General features: G+C 40.2%; 2 protein-coding genes across 2 annotated transcripts; both read left to right on the top strand.

Annotated features, from left to right (window-relative positions):
- The first annotated feature begins 215 nt into the window (after window positions 1-215).
- LOC139477838 (heparanase-like) lies at window positions 216-7,772 on the top strand. Its single transcript, XM_071260256.1, has 10 exons — window positions 216-392; window positions 1,691-1,821; window positions 2,302-2,475; window positions 3,074-3,233; window positions 4,013-4,063; window positions 4,581-4,778; window positions 5,195-5,306; window positions 5,727-5,836; window positions 6,774-6,917; window positions 7,323-7,772. The coding sequence occupies exons 1-10, from the start codon at window positions 217-219 to the stop codon at window positions 7,501-7,503; spliced, it is 1,437 nt and encodes a 478-aa protein (XP_071116357.1). The 5' UTR covers window position 216; the 3' UTR covers window positions 7,504-7,772.
- A 7,099-nt stretch (window positions 7,773-14,871) lies between these two features.
- LOC139477851 (heparanase-like) lies at window positions 14,872-22,519 on the top strand. The gene is made up of 10 exons (XM_071260285.1): window positions 14,872-15,077; window positions 16,528-16,658; window positions 17,173-17,346; window positions 18,040-18,199; window positions 18,586-18,636; window positions 19,335-19,532; window positions 20,125-20,236; window positions 20,777-20,886; window positions 21,619-21,762; window positions 22,329-22,519. Exons 1-10 carry the CDS (start codon window positions 14,890-14,892, stop codon window positions 22,507-22,509), a joined length of 1,449 nt encoding a protein of 482 aa, XP_071116386.1. The 5' UTR covers window positions 14,872-14,889; the 3' UTR covers window positions 22,510-22,519.
- The last annotated feature ends 1,357 nt before the right edge of the window (window positions 22,520-23,876 follow it).

The raw sequence follows: 23,876 nt of genomic DNA, 5'->3' as shown, positions 1-23,876 counted from the left end.
AATGAAATAAACAGATACACACAAGCCCCATTTATGGACATATAGTCTGAGCATGATCTATATATTCTTTGGAATTCATCCAGGTTGCAAAATAGACGTGTCTGGGTTTCCTTATCTGTTGTCAAGGCTTGGCAGCACCTGCTGTCTTCCAGCACCTCAGCCGATATAAGAGATAATATACTTCTACATGAAGTAACAGTCAGCGTGTTCAAGGATATGATCGTCTTGTGTTTATTTGGATTGGCGTGGATACTGCCATTCACTGTGTCCCTGCACACAGAACATATCAGGGTAAAAACTGACCATGTGTTACAGGTAATTGATGACAAGTTTGTTGGTGTCACCATCGACAGCAGTCAACTGAAGTACAATCTGAAGTATCACAACGTCAGGTACATATACCATATGTAGAAATATGTCTGATCGGTATGTTATCTAAATTATGGTTATTGGTTCACGGGTTTGCGCTCAAATCCTTGTAGGTAGGCGGGAAAAAAATAAATATAAAAATTCAATACATATTTTGGAAGGTCCGTAACCCAGTTTTAAAATCAATTTACTTTCATCTCACTGATTTACTTTTTGTCTAGGTTTATCCTTGAAACCTGAATGATTATACTGCAAATTATATTTAATTACCACGTTCACTTTTATTGAAGACTCGATCGTTTATGGGTTGTGAAGATATATCATCAATATCAGTGAGTGTGGTGTTGAAGAGTATACATTCGCCCACTTACTCACCATGGACTTTTATGGATCAATCGTCAAAGGCGCCGCTAATTCGCTGTGCAGAGTTGTGTCACCTACGTGTGTCTGAAACATATCGTTGTGGGTTCGATTCCTAGATTCGCACTGATAATGTTTGGCGTGTTAACATCATACACGTACTCGTTGCTTTCACCAAAGTGACATGCCATCACACTGACACGCCGTGATATAAACGTAAAACAAGCTGATTTTACTGTATAACTGCAAGAGGTGGAACTGATGTTGCACTTTCTTGCAGAACACATGACATATACCTTTGCAAGTGCAGGAAATGCCTATTCTTGTTTGATTGTCTGTTTGATGCACTCAGCAATATTCCAGCTATATGACGACGGTCTGTAAATAATCGAGTCTGGACCAGACAATCCAGTGATTGACATCACTAGCATCGAGCTACGAAATAGGGATACGATGACACGTACATGTATTAACCGTGTCAGTGAGCCTGACAAGTCTATTCGTTAAACGCCTCTTAAGCCAAGCATAGTAGCCTCTTCCGACAAGCATAGTCGCTTATAACAGCAAGCATGGGTTGCTGAAGACCTATTCTCCAGCGGGAGCTTCACGGGTCACTATTTCTCGAAATTGCCATTGATCAGATTCAGCTCAAGACAAGTAATTGATAGGAGTGATTTATGAAAGTAGACTGATGATATAATACACTTGTGTCATACCCAAGTTACGGATGAAATACAAATACTTGTCGGTTAGCGGGACACATGTTTGATCGGGGCTCCGGTTCGGCTAATGGTAAGTTGAAGCTTCACGTCGAAAGACGGTTTGATTTTAAACATGGGTACAATGTGTGAAGCCTTTTTCTGGTTTCCCCACGTGATGTTTCCATGAATCCAACTCACCCAACTTCAAACTGACTTTTAGTATACTATCAAAACCTTAGAAAGCATGTCTGTTTTAACAGCTCTCCCAAACTTGTGACTCTCGGAAAAGCTTTAGCACCTGGATATCTGAGAGTCGGAGGCACATATCAAGACTTAATGGTGTTTAACCCGACTCACAACATAGCCACTGGGAAGCAGTTTCAACTCCAAGGTGACAGCTGAATAAGAGTGTTATGTCTTCCAAGAAAAGAAATAATTAAAAAGACTTCCAATCTACTTCCAAACTCTACTACAGAGGTTATAACGGCTATTCCGAGCTACTAAATACAAACGAATCCATATCCAACAATAGTTGCTACATTTGGAAATACCGGTTTGGAACGAAATATTCCCGTTAATCAGGACGCCAAATCTTCCGAGCATTACTTTTGAAGATGCTCATATGTGAAGAAAGGAACATTTTTGTTCCCCTAAAATCGTTAATCTGAACTTTGCTTCACGGGGAACAGTACCGGGTGATACTGTTTGCCACTGTATGTAATAACCTTGTGATTGACGAATTATTCCATTCGTCACGATTCAGGATACAGACACGTGCAAGTGAGGTTTGACTCATTATCAAAATATATACAACTGAAACAATATGTTGTTTGAATGGAATCAAATCCGATTTAAAAACACCTATTTTCAGCAAACACCTGGGATGAGTTCAACAAGTTTGTTCACAAGACCGGACTGAAACTGGTGATTGGTCTCAACCTGATGCTCCGCGATGGAAGAAAGTGGGACCCATCAAATGCTAAGAAGTTGCTCAAATATTCCTCTGACAAAGGGTATCATTTTGCAGGGATTGAACTAGGAAATGGTAGGTATGAAGCCATGTATATGTCACATCTATCACACATAAATAATATCCAAGTACGGAATCCGATCAGAAGGGGTCCCCAACAACCTGTACGTGTATGAGAAGACTAAATGTGGTCATACCCAACGACCAGGCCATGGGATGTTGCACATTGTATTAATTATTTGTTTGTCTGGTTCGATTATTGTGTAGAATTGTGAGTCGTTAAACAACAGGCAAACGCGATATATAAATACAGGGTTATCTGCTTCTTACTTTGACATTAAATGCAACAGGATAGTGTCAGTGATAAGACACGAAGAACGACATTAATATGCTCCGTATATGTATTCACTTCGCGTTAAATGAAACTGCGGCATGATATCTCAGTGTGCTAGCACTATAAATCGGCTTCAGTCCGGACTAGTACAAGCAGCGACACAAACACACACACGTACATGCACGTCGTTATATAAGTGCAATAATCTTGGACGCGACGTTAAACCCCATTTCACCTCACTTCGCGTTAAATGGGCCATAATTGATATACTTTTGTATATAGATAGGTTTTCTCTCATGCTTGATGTTTTTATTATCGTCGTACGTATTTTTCATGGAGAACCGAACTGGTATTTCCGAAATTGGAAAACTACTATCAGCGATGTTCAGATTGGAAGCGACTACAAGGAGTTGAAACAAGTTCTCCTCGGAACGACCTATAAGGACAGCCTCATCCTTGGACCTGACATAGCCGGTTATAAAGACACGTTTATTAATAAGTATGTACATAATACACATTGCATCCCTTAAACAAGGGAATAAGCTTCATTGTGGTTACAGACCAAGTGGGGCGGTCGGGTAGCCTAGTGGTTAAAGCGTTCGCTCGTCACGCCGAAGACCCGGGTTCGATTCCCAACATGGGTACAATGTGTGAAGCCCATTTCTGGTGTCCTCCGCTGTGATATTGCCTGAATATTGCTAATACCGGCGTAAAACCATACACACTCACTCACTACAGACCGAGCGTTAGATTGTATTTTTTCAGTTTTAGCCATATTTATGCAAAGCGTGCACTGTTATTCTCACGCTATATGTCAGAACCTAAACGAATAATTGATTCAATAGCATACAAGGGAGAACGGTCGACCAAGTTGTCTAAGGCTTTGCAAACCGCTATGCAGAGTTGTGTCCCTTAGGTTTGTCAGCACCTTGCCCGTGCTTGTGGGTTTCACCAAAGCAGTAAACCTCTGCGACCTGCATCACTTCCGGTTTCCCCCTCACATCAAGCCGTCACACCGTGAACAACTCAATAGCTTAACAGCTAATACTACATGATATGAGATAGCTACACCATAAATCGCAAAGAATAATGAAGAACAAAGCGTGGTTTATTTCACGATAGAACCTTGTTCTATCATGACTTTATTTTTTGGAGATTCTAATATTCGGATCTCATGGTTTATTCTCCCTACAGTGTTATATTGTAGGATAAACAACTCCCATTCGTCGTTTATTTCTAAAAGAGTTACTATCTGTCCAATGTGGCCGTGTATTTCAGCTTCCTGTCCCATGGGGGAGCCAGTGTCATAGACGTCTTGACCATCCATCAGTGAGTATACTTTCTTCCGGGTGAAGTATCAGGGACTAGGCTACAATGACGTTTTAATGGTCACCGAACAAAGTCAACACATTGCAGATAATAACACATATATGCCGAAGTGATAGGTAGAAGTGGAAATAGTAAAGAGGATAGTAAATGCTAAAAACTGATAGTTACCTAGATTTCTATATGGATGGATTATGGATTAAATAGATGACTAACCTCTGTGTAGAACTTCTATACCAACAAGAACAGAAATGTATTAATGAAACAATAATGAGAGCTGAAAACATAGAAAGGAATATTTGTATAATAGCTGATTGTTGTTAGTACAGTAAAACGGTTTAGCGAAAACATCATCTTTCTAGTTTGAGTTCCACTCCACATTAATTACTTTCATTTCATTTAAAATAATTTCAAATGAGTGGAACAAAAACTGAAAGGAACATTTGGTATAGCTGGATGTCATATCTTTTTTTATACGCATGGTTAAAAATTTCCGTACGAATTAGCTTACATTTTTCAGGTATTACTTTAATGGACAAACAGCCAAGCTGGAAGACTTTTCTAAGTATTCTATAATGGATACTCTTGTACATGAAATACACACAGTGATGAATACGATCCGAAGCCATCATGGTCTGGTGGCGTGGTTAGGAGAGACATCGTCCGGCTATGGGTCTGGCACTCCTGGCATAGGTGATAGATATATAGCCGGAAATCTGTGAGTATTTCTACGTTTAAGTTAACTAAATCAACCTGCTTTAAAAGTTTCTGACTTCTTAAATGGCCAGCAATCAAAGATTGAATACAGCATACGAATGTCAGTTAGACCATGGTGTTGGTGAAGCTTACGTTGATGTAGATGCATATTGCCTATACATGTCAAATGGTGACGATTTATTGTTTATGATCCGTTGAAACTCAATATAACGAGAATCAAATGTAAATCGTCTCGTTCTGACATGTGCAGAAGTTCAAGTTTTCATGGATATTATACAGCGTTAATAATATCCGTGAGGCCTGTGCAACACAAATATTTTTCGCTTGGTTTTCCCTGTTACATAAACGGTGCATTAACAAAGGATCACTATGTGTGCATGTAATATAATAGTGTTGATTGTTATATCCTTATTCCAGGTGGCTTGACAAACTAGGTGTATCAGCAAAATATGGCCTAAAAGGGGTCCTGCGCCAGTCACTCTTTGGAGGGCACTATTCACTTCTTGACAACAACAGCGACCCTAATCCTGTGCGTACACGCATGTAACGTTACAATATAACAATGTCACCAGTACTTCCTGCCTGTTAAGTCCGGCTGCAATGGGCATTGGGTGACCAGTCTCATTAACTTGTCTTATAATGCATCATCCTATTTCGACTATCACACCATCAACCACTGATTTGCATGTCCAGACACGTTTTTAGCTGACAATGGTACAATGCAACACACATGAATGCCAATATTGCCTTTCGTATATGGACGCACACCATTATGCCTTTTGGCAGGACTACTGTACCTACTGTGTGTAAAGGCCGACTGCAATGGGTATTGGGTGTGCAGGCTCTATCACAGCATCAACTGCTGGTTTACATGTAAAGACACATTTTACAGCTTAAATGACACTGTTGCCTCTCTTATAGTGACGCACACCATTATGCCTTTTGACAGGACTACTGGTTGACGCTTCTTTACAAGAGACTTGTTGGCAACAAGGTATTTGATGTTCCATCTTCATCTAACAACCTCCGACTGTATGCCCACTGCACGAAACTGAACAAGTGAGTGGTTTAGTCACAAGCTATTCATAATCTATTTAAAGAGTCTGCTAATAAAACCTTTTACATTACGTATAAACAAGCCTTTCCAACTTGCAAACAATGTATGGAATATGACTTGGCCAACCATGACGTCACATCAGAAATCACTAACAATCACCATTATAGCAAATATTGAATTAGAATTAAACCACATGTGTTTGGGGAATAGAAAGAAGTACGTTCACTGTGAACATACTTCGATAATTGGCCTCTCGAAAAAGTGGAAAAGCATCACGTTTAATTATAATAAATATACTATTCGGTTTTGAAGAAAGAAATAATGATACCGTCAATAACATTTTCATACTCTCGTACTATCGTATCTGATACCATTCCAAAATATTCAAATTAAACTTTAGAGTTCTGGTCATCTATGTCATTTCATCTAATTGTGTGAATGTTCCACGAGCAATGAATAACACAATAACAAACAAGTATAACATTATATCCATGTCAATACCACCCAAACATTGAAATAAAAAAAAAGTTTAGACCTAAGCACAATACTGTTAAGTTATTATACGGAACAGTAGAAAGGTGTAAATGATTCTACGAGCTGAATGGCTTTACTTGTCGTAAATAGCATACGTCTTGTATATATTTGAGTTTAGAAGCTGGAAAGCCCTATTTCCATGTTATGTTTTTTTATGTGGCAATCCTGTGGCTGCCAGGTGAATCTCAGTATAGTGATTATGCGTGTGAACACAGTGATGTGACCTTACATGCAAATGCCGTCACATCAAACAGTATGACGTAGTGATGTACTTACAGGTCCGTCAGTTGTATGGAATGTACACAAAACAGCGACTGGCAAATCAAATGGCTATATTTCATGGAGAGTACAGCTCATAATCATATATCCTGACATTTGTTTTGACATCATCGGTTTATGTTTCAGCGTGTACAACTACAAGCCTGGCAGTATCACAGTGTATGCTCTTAACCTAAAAAGTAATCCCGTAATCCTAAGCATATCGGATCTGAATACCAAAGGCGTGGACACATTCTGGCTGACTCCAGAGGGAGGAGATTTGAAATCACAGTTTGTATATGATATGTTTTCTTTCAACCATTGAACTTAAATATTTTGCCTGTGGTTCAAGTGTCACAATTTCTTGCCATCACTTCATCAGGGATATAATGGTTCCTTGTGAATGTTGTCAAATGCTGAGGATAGTGCTTAGACACATTTGTTTCTGAAGCAGCAGCTATAACAGAATATGGGTGAGTGTATGTTGACTTGTTGCATTCAATCTGAGCCAGACATGAGCAATTGTCCATGATCGGGTGGAACAAACACTGTGGCAAACCCAACTAGCTGCATACAAACATACATACAAACATACAAACATATCCAACAGGCAGATGAGACAAATATTGTTGGATGAATAGTTATTCTATGTATAATATGCAAACCAATTAAACAGTTTTGATGTATTTTTATCAGAAAAGTACAGCTCAATGGCAAAACACTGCAACTTGTCAACAACCAAATACCACACATGACGCCAAAAGCTTTGGGAACTGGGACAATGACAGCACCTGGACACTCCTTTGGGTTCATCGTCATTCCCAACGCCAACATAGCGGCATGCCGGTCACAAAGCCACGGTTCCATTATCGGATAACTGAACCAGCATTCTGTTTTCTTAAACGTTTTAATAAACAACGTTTCAAAGAAACGCCATGATGTTTGTGTTTTCAAAATGCGGGCGTGTAAAAATGTCCGCTGATGTAAGCTAGTTTAATGCAAATGATCAAAACAACGAGTAACTGACATTTATGGAACAAATCTCATTTTTGAAAATGAACAGTTAAATATGTTAAGACGTTAACCCACATATTTCCCAAAGTGAAATTCTACAGAAAAGACATAGGGTGATATTATTAAACATTTGTAATCAAATAATGCAAACATAATAAAATGTTCTTGAATTCAGGGCTTAGAGGGTGAATGGATGTTCTCTATCCGATGAAGTCATTCTTAAATATGAAACAAAAAGTCCGTTAGTTTTATGTTCTCACAAATCCGTTAAAAGGCCAACTTACTTCCGGAATATTTTCATACTATCGTCCTTATACATCGTCCTTTTACATTGTCTAACAACAAGTTAGCCACATAAGATATATTGTATTTCTAGGTGAGGTGAAATGGGGTTTAACGTCGCGTCCAAGATTATTTCACTTATATAGCGACGTGCATGCACGTGTATATATGTGTGTGGATGCTTGTACTAGTCCGGACTGATGCCGATTTATAGTGCTAGCACATTGAGATACCATGCCGCAGTTTAACATGAATACCCATCTCAGACACAGTATACTGACTCCGAGCCGACCCGTCCTTGTTTTAACCCCTTAATGCCGAGCGCCAGACAGGTATAACAACAAGTACCATCTTTTAACGTCTTTTGGTGTGACGCGGCTGGTATGAACCACGGACCTTCCGCTCTCCGGGCGGACGCTCTACCATTAGACCACGGAGGCGGTCGCATATTATTTCTACATTACAATAGCGACACATGTACAAGATGCAGACGTTTACCACTTTGAGCTCGGATAGAGGGTACTGATCGTACAAGGGGTGCATATAGGATTGAACATATGTGTGCAATCAGCGGACCATGCCCAAATTAGACCACCCGTGCTAACAATGATGAATAATGAAAAGGGTTTTATAAAATAGATCTTAAGGCCTATTTCTTAATTACTTGAGGGGGCATGGGTGGCCCAGTCGTCTATGGCGCCGTGATTCGCTGTGCAGAGTTGCGTCCCTTGGGAACGCCAGAAACCTAGGATTGTAGGTTCGAATCCCGGTTCGCCCCGATTATGTTTCTAGGTTTGTCAGCACCATACCCGTGCTCGTGGCTTTCACCGAAGTGGTAAACGTCTGAGACTTGAATCACCTCGGGCTTTCCTCCCACATTAAGCTGGCACGCCGTGATATAACTGGAATACTGTTAAAAGCAGCGTTAAACCCAACTCACTCACTCACTCACTTAATTATTATCCCCAAAAACCGAACAAACCCTCTCAGGGATCATGAAAAATTCAGTGAGTTCATTGCACAATTCTTACTATATCATTTACACGTGTTTATTAATCATTATCAAACAGGGATGCAACCGGATGTTCCTTTCACTCTGGCCTTGAAAGCTGTTACCCTTGATCAAGTTGGTGAGTTAATATTTAAAGTCACATCGGCAACATTTCATCCATATCGTGACTAAAGCAATCAATACATTAAGAAAACATTAATTTAGACTAAATAAAAACCTGTCAGCAAGGACAGTAAAAGTACTAGGCTTATCACAGATATCAATTTTTAAAACTAGTATGTGACCATAAAAAGCTATTACTAAACATAACAATACATTGTAAAAACGGGCTATAGATCGCCAGGAATTGAAGGTAGATCACCATACTAGGGACCATGGGGACTTATAGTACTTTTGCTACCTACATGGACCCCAGCAGGATTTACACCATCCCTTCAGTCGCTGGCGACTGTATGCAACTTTAGTCATTATTTAAAACTAACAAATATACTACAATTAAAATCGTGGTAGGATTAAATTAATTTCGAGTGATGTGGAACTTACGTATCCTCTCTGGGGGATAATAATAGGCGTTCATGAATGTATTTTTAAAATGTAAGCTTGCCAAGACATGTTTATTTTTCTTAAATGTACGTCGTGCTATAGCATTTAGAATTTTGAATCTATTTATATTATGTACCAGAGGATGGCGACGGAAATGATGTTCAGATTTCTTCCGTGCCTTTCTAGCTTGCTTGCACGTATCATTAAACCAGGGTTTACGAATGTGTGGATTTCAGAGGACTTGGGGATACATTCATCAGCTATTTTGTTTAGTTCATCAGAGAACACTTTTATTGAATCAGGAACATCAACAAAACGATCAGGATTTAATTTGCTCGTACAGAGAAACTCGAACAAAGACCAGTTAGCTTTTGTGAAATTCCATCTTGATGATGGAGGAACACCAGTAGGAGCTATTGTTTGAAGAATAGTTGGAAAATAGTCACTTCCACAGAGGTCGTTGTGGACTGACCATTCGATTTCATTTAGCAAAGTGAGGAATAGGTGCCTGTACCAGGATGTAAATAGGTTTTAGAGTTATCATTAAAAATGCATAAAGCATTATCAGAAATGAAATCTTTTAATATCTTCCCTTTCTGGTTGGAATCATCACTTCCCCATAGTGGAGTATGTCCATTTAAGTCGCCAATAATGATACAGGGCTTGGGGAGCTGGTCGTATAGTGCTTGAAGGTCAGTTTGTTGAAGAGTGAGTGAGTGAGTTAAGATTTAACGTCACATGTTTGTTGAAGAGAAGATGGAGGAACAGAAAGTCAGCATAATGTAAATACAATGTTTAGAGTTAACTGGACAGCAACAGCTTGAAGGGGTGTATTTAGAGGAACAGGGATATGTATAACACCCTGCCTCACCAATACGGAAGGTCTTCCAGTGGCTCTAGGTCCTGAAGGAGAGAAATAGTTATATGAATTATATTGTCTTATCTGGAGTTGATCGGTATCTTTGAAATACGTTTCCTGTAAACAAAATGCTGATGGTTTTAAATCTTGTATTAATAACTGTAAATCATTAAAATTATTCTTTAGCCCTCTGCAATTCCACTGAATAATTTTATTGGAGGCACAAATACTTTGCATTTCCTTTGAGATTGCAAAAGGGTTCAGTTTTAGGGGATGGCCATCAGCGGATGAGATGACAATGAACCTTGGCCATGAGTCAGTTACCTGTGAAGGGACATCTTCATCAGATGAAAGAGAATCTATATGCCTCTGTTTGTTTGCTTAAGATGAACCAGCATGAGGATTGAAAGCCATGTTGTAAGAAAATATTTCACCACACCTGCTCCCCACCCGCCATCGAGTGTCAACAAGGACAGTGCCACAGTGGAAACCAGTCTGGCGTTACAGGGGTGTTATACTCCAGAAATAAAGACATGAAAAGCTGTTGTTAATAAAAGGACAAATGTCAGGCTGGTTTGGCCCATGACATCTTTCTATTAAAATACAGAATTCAGCGGTCCGTATCACCAGATTGGCCCATGAGCCACCGCCTTCTGGCATAGGACTGTAGGCAAAATATAAATTGGCATTAATAACATCATGATAAACAATTTATTTCCTTTGATATTTCTAAATACAAGTTTTCCATGCACAGGGCATGGCGTGAGCATCCGATTGATAGAATCGGGTCAATTCTACCACCCGTCTAGGTGAAGTAAGGGTCAAAGTGGTGTGTTGGGCAAAAGAAACACCTGTTCCTGGCTCCAGTGCCCTCATCCACCAGAATCCCGTCCTCCACCGACACAGGGGTGCAAACCCAGGACAAACGGGTTGCCCAATTTGGTCACCTTTTATGACAAGCAATGGCGTGCTGTGGGCAAATTCTTCCCCCGGTTCCACACAGGGGAAGAACTATTAGCATTACCCAGCACTTACCACAGGGAGGTTGCTCTTCACGAGTGCCTACCTTGATCAAACAACTTTTGAGCATGTCGTATGACGCTCGGGGGTAACTTATTAGAAGCTACATGGGCTCGGTGGACAATCTATAACTAAAATACTAAAATTATATTTAATAAAGTGTTTGGAGCGTGAACAAATTTAAACATGAACATATATTTTGATAAATCAGTCGGCTGGTTCACAAACAGATAGGTGAAATTATCTGTCAAGCACGGTCTGAAGAAAAGACTGTTCTCATATTGTAATTGTGTTTCACATTTTGCAAAATTCAGGAATAAAGAAACATCCAACAGATGACAGATCAACTTTTCTGTAAAAACATTTTTTTGGGGGAAAGTGCCATCATAGACAATTGCATCCATGCCCACGCCGATCTAAACGTTGTTTTAAAGCATCTTGTTTTCATTCAGAGGTTACTTCATCATTTTGGATGGCTCAACATAGTGAAGTTTGGGAACCACACCCTCTCGTCCATTGCAATATATCGAAACCCTATTCGACACCATCCTGGGAAAGATGTTCGTCCCTCCAGACAGATTCAACGTCTCCTGCTGATTGCACTCAGGCTGTCGTAAAGGAATAATGTAAAATCTCCGACAGTTCCCACACAACATCTATTCGTGCATGCATCAGAGTGGAGAGTCTCAATGCCTTCGCCTTTCCAGTGACAACCTTATTCAGAAGGCACCTGTTGCTTTTGGTCATACCTATTTGGCCAGACCTCAGTTGTTCATCATTCTTTGACTTCACCCGTCGCTGAAAACCCTCAATTTTTGCATCTCCAGAAGTCTCTAGTGGCTAAAGGGTACTCAAGAAGAGGCAAAGTCTTTGATTCTCATTGTACCTCGACTTAAGTTCTATATAATCATAAATTGAAGGCTTTTGAGGGATACTGACGTGACAGGGCCATCACCTCACCTACTATGTTTCACCACTACAAGTTGCTGAATACCTCCAGCATCTCCGATCTACCAGAAAGCTCAAGGGCTCAAATTTGGTTACGTATTTGATGTCTCTACCACAACGGGCATAAACCATTTCTATGATTGCTGATCTCCAGGATCTCATCCGTTCTTCAAACTCGCTGAGCAGATTTCTTCTTGGGACCTGAATGTTATTCTTCACCACTTGACGTCGGCAGTTTATGAGCCTCTGGATGAAAAGGACTTTGAACACGTCTCTCTTAAGACAGCCTTCCTCCTGCTAGAGTCGGCGTGATACATGCCTTGGACGTCAACGCAATTTGTTTTGAGATGCAAGGTACATTTTTGTCTCTGCTGGAGCTTCATCTCTAAGTACCAGCTTCCATCCCATCCCTGGCCTCCGTGTTTCAACCTGAGGTTCGTGAGAACATCTGCTTGTGGTCGGTCAGAGCTTTAGGCTCCCAGAAGAGTGAGTGAGTTGGGTTTAACGCCGCTTTTAACATATAGCAGTTATATCGTCGTGTATCATCTGGGAGGAAAGCCAGAGGTAATGCAGGTCTGAGACGTTCACGCCTTCGATGAAACCCACGAATACGGGTATGGTGCTTACAAACCTAGAAACAACCGGGGTTAACCGGGATTCGAACCTACAATCATACGGTTCTGGCGTTCCCAAGGGACGCAACTCTGCACAGCGAATTTGCAGCGCCCTAGACGAATGTACCACCCGTGCCCCCGATCTCAGTAGAGGCTCTTTATCCATGTTCCCTCAGTGGCAAACTCAGGGGTTTCCCGAACAACGGTCTGCTTTTGGACTCGTACTTCGTATCGATATGATTGAGACCAACACTCTTGTTTATTATGGTTTGTATGTTCGGGTTCCCAGATCGAGTTCCAAGATGGAGTGTCGAGATCGAGTGTCGAGATCGAGTGTCTGGAAAGACATTGGTCTTTATCAATGAAGTTCTAACCTTTGCAGTCGTTCTGGAAATGATGTTCTAAGTAAAGAAACATAACAAATGTGGTACTCGAGTTAATGACTTTGTATCCTCGTAACATAAAGGGGTTATCTCATATTGAACGGTTGTAGACCATTACCGGGTGATGTATTTCTGTGACCCACAGACCAACACTGGGATAAATTGCATAATGTGAGATAGGTTAAGTTTTAAAATTTGATCATTTTGCATTAATTTGTATATCTACGTTTTATGCCCGGCTTTCCAGACCGGCATCAGTTACAATAGCCTGTCAAATCTAAGAAAGAGAATGATATGGCATAGGGTGTCAGGTGATCCAACTGTTTATGGCACGATGCACGGGATTGTAATCTGTGACGCATTTGTTTTGGTAGTGACAATGGTGATGCGAGGTGTGTGTGGGTGAAATGGTTTTAAAAGCTGGAAAACTTTTAGGACGTATCCACCCAAGGACCAAAATAAGAAGGAAGAAATGCATTTTTTGAGATAGGATAAGTATATAATGTACAAATTAATGTCACATTTTCAGTTTTGTTTCACATTTTTAAAATTTAGGTAAAATAGAAAAGTCAATAGTTTGACAGGTCAACATTTGGGGTTTGGGAGGGTTCGGGACGTGACAGATTCTGAAAGTCTGTCTGGCAACATGAGGACAATTCGAGTCCCTTTACAACTTGATTTATTTTGACTTGCAAACTGCAGACGGGATATCTATCTAAACTCACCAGATTCCTGCCAGCTTCAACACTTTTCCGGTTTCAAGAACGGAGCATATGCCTCTTTCAAGACGATGAACAGTGACAGATTCTGGACATTCTTGTGCACCGACATTTGTTATAGTGCCTGTTTATTGTTGCTCTTGCCTCTTACATCATCAAATGTATTACCTTTTGTGATTCTAAAATCAAAACTTAAAACAATAAAATTTGATCTTGTGTGGCCTTTTGCTGATCTCACAAGTTAGCTTTGTCCGAACCTATTTTGGGCTTAAGCTTTTAGTTTCAATTTAGAAATCATCTATGTATGTGTACTAGCGCATGTTTCAAACATAAGTCTCTAATTCATTAATGCAAACAATTCCATTAAGGCAGAAGTTGTTTGATAAGAAATATTCGACATTGTTCTCATGTTTACGTCTGAATAAAATGTCATAGAAAATTAGTACCACCTTTTCTTGCATGTTCAGAGGTGAGGAAAATTATTTACAAATTTCATTTAATGATGTATTGACCTCATCATGGAAATATACTAAAATAGCCCCGTTGAAATTTATATATTTTTCGTGACGAATGGGTTGCCCAATATAGTCGCCTCATGTGACAAGCAAAGACGTGCTGAGGACACATTCTCTCTTGGGTCCACACGGGGGAAGAGCGATCAGCGTTACCCAGCACTCACTTCATGTAGGTTGCCATCAAGAGTGCCTACAGTTTGAGCATAATATAGATATTCATTGGCATTCATACAGATTACGAAATAGACGTGTCTGGGTTCCTTATCTGTCCTCAAGGCTTGGTAGCACCTGCAGTTTTCCAGCACCTCAGCCAATATAAGAGATAATATACTTCTTCATGAAGTACAAGTGAGCATGTTCAAGGATAGGATCGTCTTGTGTTTATTTGGATTGGCGTGGATACAGCCGTTCACTGTGTCCCTGCACACAGAACATATCAGGGTAAAAACTGACCATGTGTTACAGGTAATTGATGATATGTTTGTTGGCGTCACCATCGACAGCGGTCAACTGAAGTCCAATCTGAAGTATCACAATGTCAGGTACATATAAAATATGTAGAAATATGTCCGATCGGTATGTTATCTAAATTATGTTTTTGGTTCACGGTTTTGTGCGAAAATCCTTGTTGGTAGGTGGGAAAAAATATAAAATATAGAGTACATTTCTGGGAGGGTCTGTCACCCAGTTTGAAGTCAATTTAGTTTTGTTTCACAGATTAACTTTTTTTGTCTAGTTTTATCCTTGACAACTGAATGATTATACTGCAAATTATTTTCAATTTCCACATTTACCTTGCTGAAAACTCGATTGTATATGGATTATGAAGATCTATCAGGAACATTAGTGAGTGTGGTGTGGAGAGTATACATTCACTCACTTATCCACTATGGACTTTTATGGACAAATCGTCAAAGGCGCCGAATTCGCTGTGCAGAGTTGTGTCACCTACGTGTGTCTGAAACATATGGTTGTGGTTTCGATTCCCATAGTCGTCCTGATACTGTTCCTATGTGTGCTAACAGTGTACCCGTGCTCGTTGCTTTCATCAAAGTGGTAGGAGTCTAAGACATGCATGACATAAGACTTTTGCGCCGTGATATAACTGGAAGTTAATTTTATGACATCACTGGAAAAAGTTGAACTGACGAGCATAGTCGCCTCTGTTCGGCAAACATGGGTTGCTGAAGACACCTGGTGTCATCAGTTAGCGGGACCAAATTTAATATTTCTTCAGCTTCCAATTTTATCGAACGGTTGGTAAGTGTTTTAAGTGAAATATTCACGTCGAAGGCCAAGGTTTGATTACAAACATGAGTATAATGTGTGACGCCTATTTATGGATTCCCCGCCCTGATGTTGCAAGATATTGCTAAAAGCGATGTAGAATCGAGTGAGTGAGTGAGTGAGTGAATTAGAATTTAAAGTCACATCGGCAATATTTCAGCCATATCGTGACTATTAAGGGTTAACCATATAAATACATAGGGACTTACGTAAAAAGCCTGCCAACGAGGGACAGTAAAATAACTAGACTTATCACAGAAATCTCATCCCTTCCGTCGCTGGCGATTGTCAGTAATTTTAGCCACAATTAAAATGACAGATATTCTACGTTTAAAAGCGTAGTAAATGTAAATATTCTTTGAATGACCGGGACTTACGATACCCTCTCAGGGGGACAATAATTTTACAGTACTTTAACCCCCTTCGAGTATACTGCCACTAACAATCTCAGATATAAATTCATTCTACTAATTTTAAAAAGGTATTATACAAAAAATATATTAACAAAATTTATGATACAATTCAATTTCTTTTAAAAAACCAATAACTAAATGAGTACTTAAAGTATTAAAAAGATCCTTTATAGTTTTGACCTGGAAATATGTATCCCTTGTGATGGAAAAATCAACACAGTCAAGGATGTAGAATCGAACTGACTTTTAGTATACACTATCAAAACCTTAGAAAGCTTGTCTGTTTTAACAGCTCTCCCAAACTTGTGACTCTTGGAAAAGCTTTAGCACCTGGATATCTGAGAGTCGGAGGCACATCAGGGGACTTCATGGTGTTTGACCCGACTCACAACATAGCTACTGGCCAACAGTTTCAACTGCAAGGTGATAGCTGTATTAAACTGTTACATCGTCGAAGAAAAAAAATTAATCATAAAGATTTCCAGTCTACCTCCCAACGGTACTACATATGTCATAATGGCTATTCCGGGCTACTCAATAGAAACAAATCCATATCCAACAAAAGTCTACTCATTTTGAATTACTGGTTTGAAATGAAATGTAATTTTATGACACTTTCATTGCTTTCGTTTTCTCTCTACTTATTTGACAAAAAAAAAAGACGTTCACATGTGAAGAAAGGAATATTACTTTGTTCCCAATTTCGTTAATCCGGACTTTGTTTCACGAGGAACAGTACTGGGTGATATTGGTTGTCATTGCATCGAATAACCCCGTGACTACTGAATTTCTTTATTTACGTAATTTCATTCTATCCGTCACAATTCAAGATACAGATATCCACAAGCGTGGTTTGATTCATTATTAAAATATATACAACTGACACAATATGTTGTTGGAATGTAAACAAATCCGATTTACAAACATCTATTTTCAGCTAACACCTGGGATGATTTCAACAAGTTTGTTCACAAGACCGGACTGAAATTAGTGCTTGGTCTCAACCTGATGCTCCGCGATGGAACAAAGTGGAACCCATCAAATGCTAAGCAGTTGCTTAAATATTCCTCTGACAAAGGATACACTTTTGCAGGGATTGAACTGGGAAATGGTAGATTTTGAAGCCATGTATATGTCGCATCCACCACACATAAATAATATCCCTGTAAACCCCCGAGTTATAGAGGCGCCCAACATCATGTACTTGTATAATTTGACTAAATAGATCGGTGGTCAGACTGGTCCATTGCTGGCCATCGTACCCGAAGGCCTGGCCATGGTTGGTTGTTTGTTTGTTGTTTAACGCCGCATTCAGCAATATTCCAGCTATATGACGGCGGTCTGTAAATAATCGAGTCTGGACCAGATAATCCAGACAATCATGACGTCGATCCACGCAATTGGGATCGATGACATGCATCAGCAAAGTCAGCGAGCCTGACCACCCGATCCGGATAGTCGCCTTTTACGACAAGCATAGTCGCCTTTTACGGCAAGCATGGGTTGCTGAAGACCTATTCTATCCCGGAATCTTCACGGGTAGCCTGGCCATGGGAAGTTGCACATAATTCTGTGTTTGTCTGGTCCGATTATTTTCTGGAATTTTGCGGCGTTAAGCAGTAGACAAACCCGATATATTAATACAGGATTGTCTGCGTATTTTTACATTGACATTAAATGCAACAGGATAGTGTCATTACTGTTAATACATGGAGAACGATATTAATATGCTTCGTATCTTTGTTCACTTCACCATAAATGTATCATAATTTATTTATTATCATCGAACGTATTTTTCATGGAGAACCGAACTTGTTATACCGACATTGGAATACTACTGTCAGTGATGTTCAGCTGGGAAGCGACTACAAGGAGTTGAAACAAGTTCTCCAAGGAACGGCCTATAAGTCCAGTCTCATCCTTGGACCTGACATAGCCGGTTATAAAGACACGTTTATTAAAAAGTACGAACAAAATAAACATTGCATCCCCTATGCAAGGGAATAAAGTTAATTGTGGTCATCTACCGAGAGTTAGCTTGTTTTTAGATTGAGCCGTAGCTATGCCAAACGCCTGCTGTTATTCGCACGCTACAGCTAAGAATTTAAGCAAGGCCTTGATTCAATAGCATACAAGGGAGCACCTGTGACCTAGTCGCCTTAGCGCCTAGAAACCACAATGCAGACATCTGCCCCTTACGTTTGTGAGCACCTTGCCCGTGCTTGTGGGTTTCACATCTGCGACCTGCATCATTTCGTGCTTTTACTCTCACATCCAGCTGTCACACCGTGAACGACTGTTCAAACAAGTTTCATACATAATAGTTACTATCTGCCCAATGCATTTTCAGCTTCCTGTCCCATGGGGGAGCCAGTGTCATAGACGTCTTGACCATCCATCAGTGAGTATACTTTCTTCCGGGTGAAGGACCACGATTAAGTTTTCATGTCACGCACAATAATTAAAGGCCATGGAGTACAAATTGAAGATGACAACACATATATGCCGAAATGATAGGTAGAAGTATCAATGGGACAGTAAATGCTAACAACTGATAGTAACCTACATTTCCAGATGGATCGATTTAATAGATTAAATAGATCACTAACCACTGTGTAGGACATCTATATCAACAAGAACAGGAATTTTGAATGAAACATATAGAGAGGACCAAAGACAGCAATAGTATCATAGACCCGTGAAGATCCGGTGTAGAATAGGTCTTCAGCAACCCATGCTTGTCGTAAAAGTCGACTATGCTTGTCGTAAAAGGCGACAAACGGGATCGGGTGAAGCATACGTTGATGTAGATGCAGATTGCCCACCTACGCTTGTCAGATGGTTGTGATCTTAATTGTCGGTTCGCTGACTTGGTTGATGCATGTCACCGATCCCAATTGCGTTGATCGATGCTCATGTTATCAATCACTGGATTGTCTGGTCCAGACTCGATGATTTACAGACCGCCGTCATATAGCTGGAATATTGCAGAGTGCGGCGTTAAACAACAAACAAACAAACAATAGTATCATAGCTGATTGTTGTGTATACAGTAACACGCTTAGCATTTCAGTGAAAACATCACCTTCCTATTTTCAGTTACTACTTTAATGGACAAACCGCCAAGCTGGAAGACTTTTCTAAGTATTCTACAATGGATCATCTTATATCTGAACTACACACAGTGATGAGTACGATCCGAAGCCATCATGGTCTGGTGGCGTGGCTAGGGGAGACATCGTCCGGCTATGGGGGTGGCACTCCTGGCATAGGTGATAGATATGTGGCAGGCAATTTGTGAGTATATCTACGTTTTACCTATCCAAATGAATTTGGTTCAAAAAGTTTTTAAACGGTTTCTGTCTCAAATTAGACTCCTTTTAAAGGAAAGCCAGAAATCAAAGAATGAATACAGGCCGGAGCAGTGAGTGAGTGAGTATGGTTTTACGTCGCTTGAAACAATATTCCAGCAATATCACCGCGGGGGACAGCAGAAATCGGCTTCACACACTGTACCCATGTCGAGAATCAAACCTGGGTCTTCGGGGTGACGAGTGAACGCTTTAACCGCCAGGCTACCCGACTGCCCCTCCAGTGGGTGAAGCATACGTTGATGTAGATGCAGATTGCCCACCTACGCTTGTCAGATGGTTGTGATCTTAATTGTCGGTTGGAACTCGATATGCTGTGAAGCTATTGTAAATCGTCTCGTTCTGACGTGTTGAAGTTCAAGTATACATTGATATGATATACCGTTGATAACGTCTGTAGTGCATGTGTGAACAATTAAATTTCGCTTTGTTTTCCCTGTTACATAAACGGCGCATTACGAAAGATCATTGTACGTTCATTTAATATAATAGTGTTGATTGCTATATCCTAATTCCAGGTGGCTTGATAAACTAGGTGCATCAGCAAAATATGGCCTAAAAGGGGTCCTGCGCCAGTCACTCTTCGGAGGGCACTATTCACTTCTTGACAGAAACAACGACCCCAATCCTGTGCGTACACGCATGTATCGTAAACATGTCGTAATGTCACACTGTCGTTCAACAATGTCATTGCGTCGATGCTCCTTTGTCGGAATTCCACATCATAATATGTCACAGAACCTCCTGCTTGTAAAGCCCGGCTGCATTGGGTATTGGGTGACCAGGCTCTTTGACTTGTCTTGTTATGCATCATCCTATTTCGATTATCACAACATCAACCATTGGTTTGCATACCCAGACATCTTTTACATTTTTAATTTTGCTGACAATGGCACAAAACAACACACATGAATGCCAATATTGTCTTTCTGTATGGAAGCTCTCTTTGGGCAGGACTATTGGTTGACGCTTCTTTACAATGCAATGGGTATCGGGTGACCAGTCTCATTAACTTGTCATAATATGCATCATCCTTTTTCGACTATCACGCCATCAACCACTGATTTGCATGTCCAGACACGTTTTCAGCTAACAATGGCACAATGCAACACACATGAATGCCAATATTGCCTTTCGTATATGGACATACACCATTATGCCTTTTGACAGGACTACTGGTTGACGCTTCTTTACAAGAGACTTGTTGGTAACAAAGTGTTTGATGTTCCGTCTTCCTCTAACAACCTCCGGCTGTATGCCCACTGTACGAAGCTTACCAAGTGAGTTGTTTAGTCACACATTTCTTTCTCAACCTGTTTAAAAAGTCTGCTGCAACGTTTTACCTTAATTACACTCAAACATTAACAAGTGGCAATCAATGTACGAAATATGTCTTGGCCTACCATGACATCATCTTACAAATCACTAGCAATCAACATTATACCAAATACAGAAAGAAAGAATCAATGATACCCAAAATATAAGTTTGAAACAAATATTCCAAAATATTCAATTTATCGCTGAGGGCCGGACACCATGTCATATCATCTAATCATGTGAGTGGAGAACCGAACTTGTTTAACACAATAAGAAAACATAACAATAATATTATATCAAATTCAATATCCTCACAAACATTGAAAAAAACAGCCTGGACCTAGGCAAATGAATTTATAATCTGAATGTTATGTACTCTTTCGCTTTTGGCATATGTCATGAATATATTTCTTTCGAGTTCACGAGCTATAAAGCCATACTTCGATGTTATGTGTTTAGTGATAATCCCGTCGCTCCCAGTTGAATCTCGGTAATGAAACTGTGCGTGACGTTACAAGCACATGGCGTCACATCAAACATTATGACTTAACGATGTCCTTACAGACCCGTAAATTCGTGGGATTTACACAAAATGGCTACTGGCAAATCAAATGGCTAGATTTCACGAACATAATGCTAACAATCATATATTCTGATTCCGACATTTGTTATGACATCATCGATTCATGTTTCAGCGTGTACAACTACAAGCCTGGCAGTATCACAGTGTATGCTCTTAACTTAAATAGTGACCCCGTAATCCTAAGCATATCGGATCTGAACACCAAAGACGTGGACATATTCTGGCTGACACCAGAGGGGGGCGATTTGACGTCACAGTTTGTATACAATATGTTTTCTTTCAACCAAAGGGTTTTGTCCTTGGTTCAAGTTTCACAATATCTTGCAATAACTTCATGAATCAGTGGTTCCTTGTGAACGCTGAGGATAGTTCTGAGACACATTTGACTCTAAAACAGCAGCTATAACAGAAATGGGTGAGTGTCTGTTGACTTGCTGCAGTCAATCTGAGCCAGACATGAGCAATTGCCCTTGATCAGGGAGTGAGTGAGTGAGTGTGGTTTTACGCCGCTTTTAGCAATATTCCAGCAATATCACGGCGGGGGTCACCAGAAATGGGCTTCACACATTGTACCCATGTCGAGAATCGAACCCGGGTCTTCGGCGTGACGAGCGAACACTTTAACCACTAGGCTACCCGACCGCCCCCCATGATCAGGGAGAATGCACACTATAGCAAACGGAACTAACTGCAGGATCAGACGAAGTAAATGAAGACGTACACATTTCAAATAGACAGATTAGACAACGATTGAAGGGAGGAATAATTAATCAATGTATAATATGGAGACCAATTAATTTTTTTTGATGTATTTCTTATCAGAAAAGTACAGCTCAATGGCAAAACATTGCAACTTGTCAACAACCAAATACCACACATGACGCCAAAAGCTTTGGGAACTGGGACGATGACAGCACCTGGAAACTCCTTTGGGTTCATCGTCATTCCCAACGCCAACATAGCGGCATGCCGTTCACAAAGCCACGGTCCCATTATCGGATAACTGAACCAGCAGTTTCAATAAACGCCAAAACGCTATGATGTTTGTGTTTTGAGGATATAGACGGTATATATATTGAAATATGTTTGACTAAGGAAACTGCGTAAAATAATGAATAACTGACACTTACCGAACAAAATGTTTTCCAAACTAGATATCCTTTTGGAGAGAGTGAATGAGTTGGGTTTAACGCCGCTTTTAACATTATTCCAGTTATATCACGGCGTGTCAGCTTACTGTGGAAGGAAACCCCGAAGTGATGCAGGTTTCAGACGTTTACCACTTCGGTGAAACCCACGACCACGGGTATGGTGCTGACAAACCTAGAAACATAATCGGGGCGAACCGGGATTCGAACTCACAATCATAGGTTTCTGGCGTGCCGAAGGGACGCAAGTCTGCACAGCGAATCGCGGCGCCTTAGACGACTGGGCCACCCGTGCCCCCTGGTATCGAGGATGTGATATCGTTCAATAATATTCAAATAGCAAATTCCCTTACACTGACTTACCCACCTGAACTAGAAATAAAGGTGACCAGAGAGATAGTGACCAAACACTCTCCACAAGACTGTATGACAAGAGGGATGACGTCAACTTACCCTTCATGTCGAGCAATATTCCAGCAGCTCCACCCTTTGGTGTTTACATTTCACAACTTTTGAGATACAATCCAACATGCTCTTTCTACTCTCTACTTTCTACTCATAAGGTTTTTTTTATCAAGGTTACAACATTCAAGACCTCAGTAAAGCTTCCCAAACGTTTTATGGTATAGATGCGGAGGATATTTCCAATTTTGACAAATCAGTGACAAAAACGATGTCTGATGCAATTTCTATTTTGACTTGTACCATATGTTCCCGTGTTTTGTCAGGTGAATAATTGACTTGCCTTTGCATGTGGTTGTGAAGGGTGTCACCGTTTTGGGCAGGATATGCTCACCTTTTAGCGAACACCTGGTATCATCACTATTTGATAGTCGTTTGCTGTTTGACGCCGCACTCAGTAATATTCCACCTATATGACGGCCTATTTTATAGTGATTCATCCACACTTGCTCATGACATTTTATGCAAGAGATTTCTATTGGATATGGGAAGAGTTTTGTCGCTTTAATTATATTCCTGATATATCTTCACAACCCATAAACAATCGAGTCTTCAATGAAGATGAATGTCGTTTTTTGATGTAATATCATTCAGTTGTAAAGGATAAGGATAAACACAAAGGTAATTCGCGGAAGATTGGTTTACAGATTTTACTGAACCTTATAACTGTTTATTTTCTTCCTGGCTTACCAACGTGGATTTGAGAACAAAGCCGTAAACTAAGTAACATACCTTTATGAAACAAACCGATCGGACATAG

Source organism: Haliotis cracherodii, unplaced genomic scaffold (assembly GCF_022045235.1).
Source record: "Haliotis cracherodii isolate W230 unplaced genomic scaffold, xgHalCrac1.p SCAF_36, whole genome shotgun sequence".
NCBI classification, from domain to species: Eukaryota; Metazoa; Mollusca; class Gastropoda; order Lepetellida; family Haliotidae; genus Haliotis; species Haliotis cracherodii.
The sequence above is the reverse complement of the archived record's forward strand: the minus strand, read 5'-3'. Positions and strand labels throughout refer to the sequence as shown.

What these genes read in the sequence shown, in the direction of transcription:
- LOC139477838 (XM_071260256.1), top strand. Translation starts at nt 217, where the DNA reads ATGATCGTCTTGTGTTTATTTGGATTGGCGTGGATACTGCCATTCACT. An exon ending in GAAGCAGTTTCAACTCCAAG is followed by an intron (nt 1,822 to 2,301) that starts GTGACAGCTGAA and finishes ACCTATTTTCAG; the next exon opens with CAAACACCTGGGATGAGTTC. An exon ending in AGATATATAGCCGGAAATCT is followed by an intron (nt 4,779 to 5,194) that starts GTGAGTATTTCT and finishes TCCTTATTCCAG; the next exon opens with GTGGCTTGACAAACTAGGTG.
- LOC139477851 (XM_071260285.1), top strand. Translation starts at nt 14,890, where the DNA reads ATGTTCAAGGATAGGATCGTCTTGTGTTTATTTGGATTGGCGTGGATA. An exon ending in CTGAAGTATCACAATGTCAG is followed by an intron (nt 15,078 to 16,527) that starts GTACATATAAAA and finishes CTGTTTTAACAG; the next exon opens with CTCTCCCAAACTTGTGACTC. An exon ending in AAAGACACGTTTATTAAAAA is followed by an intron (nt 18,200 to 18,585) that starts GTACGAACAAAA and finishes ATGCATTTTCAG; the next exon opens with CTTCCTGTCCCATGGGGGAG.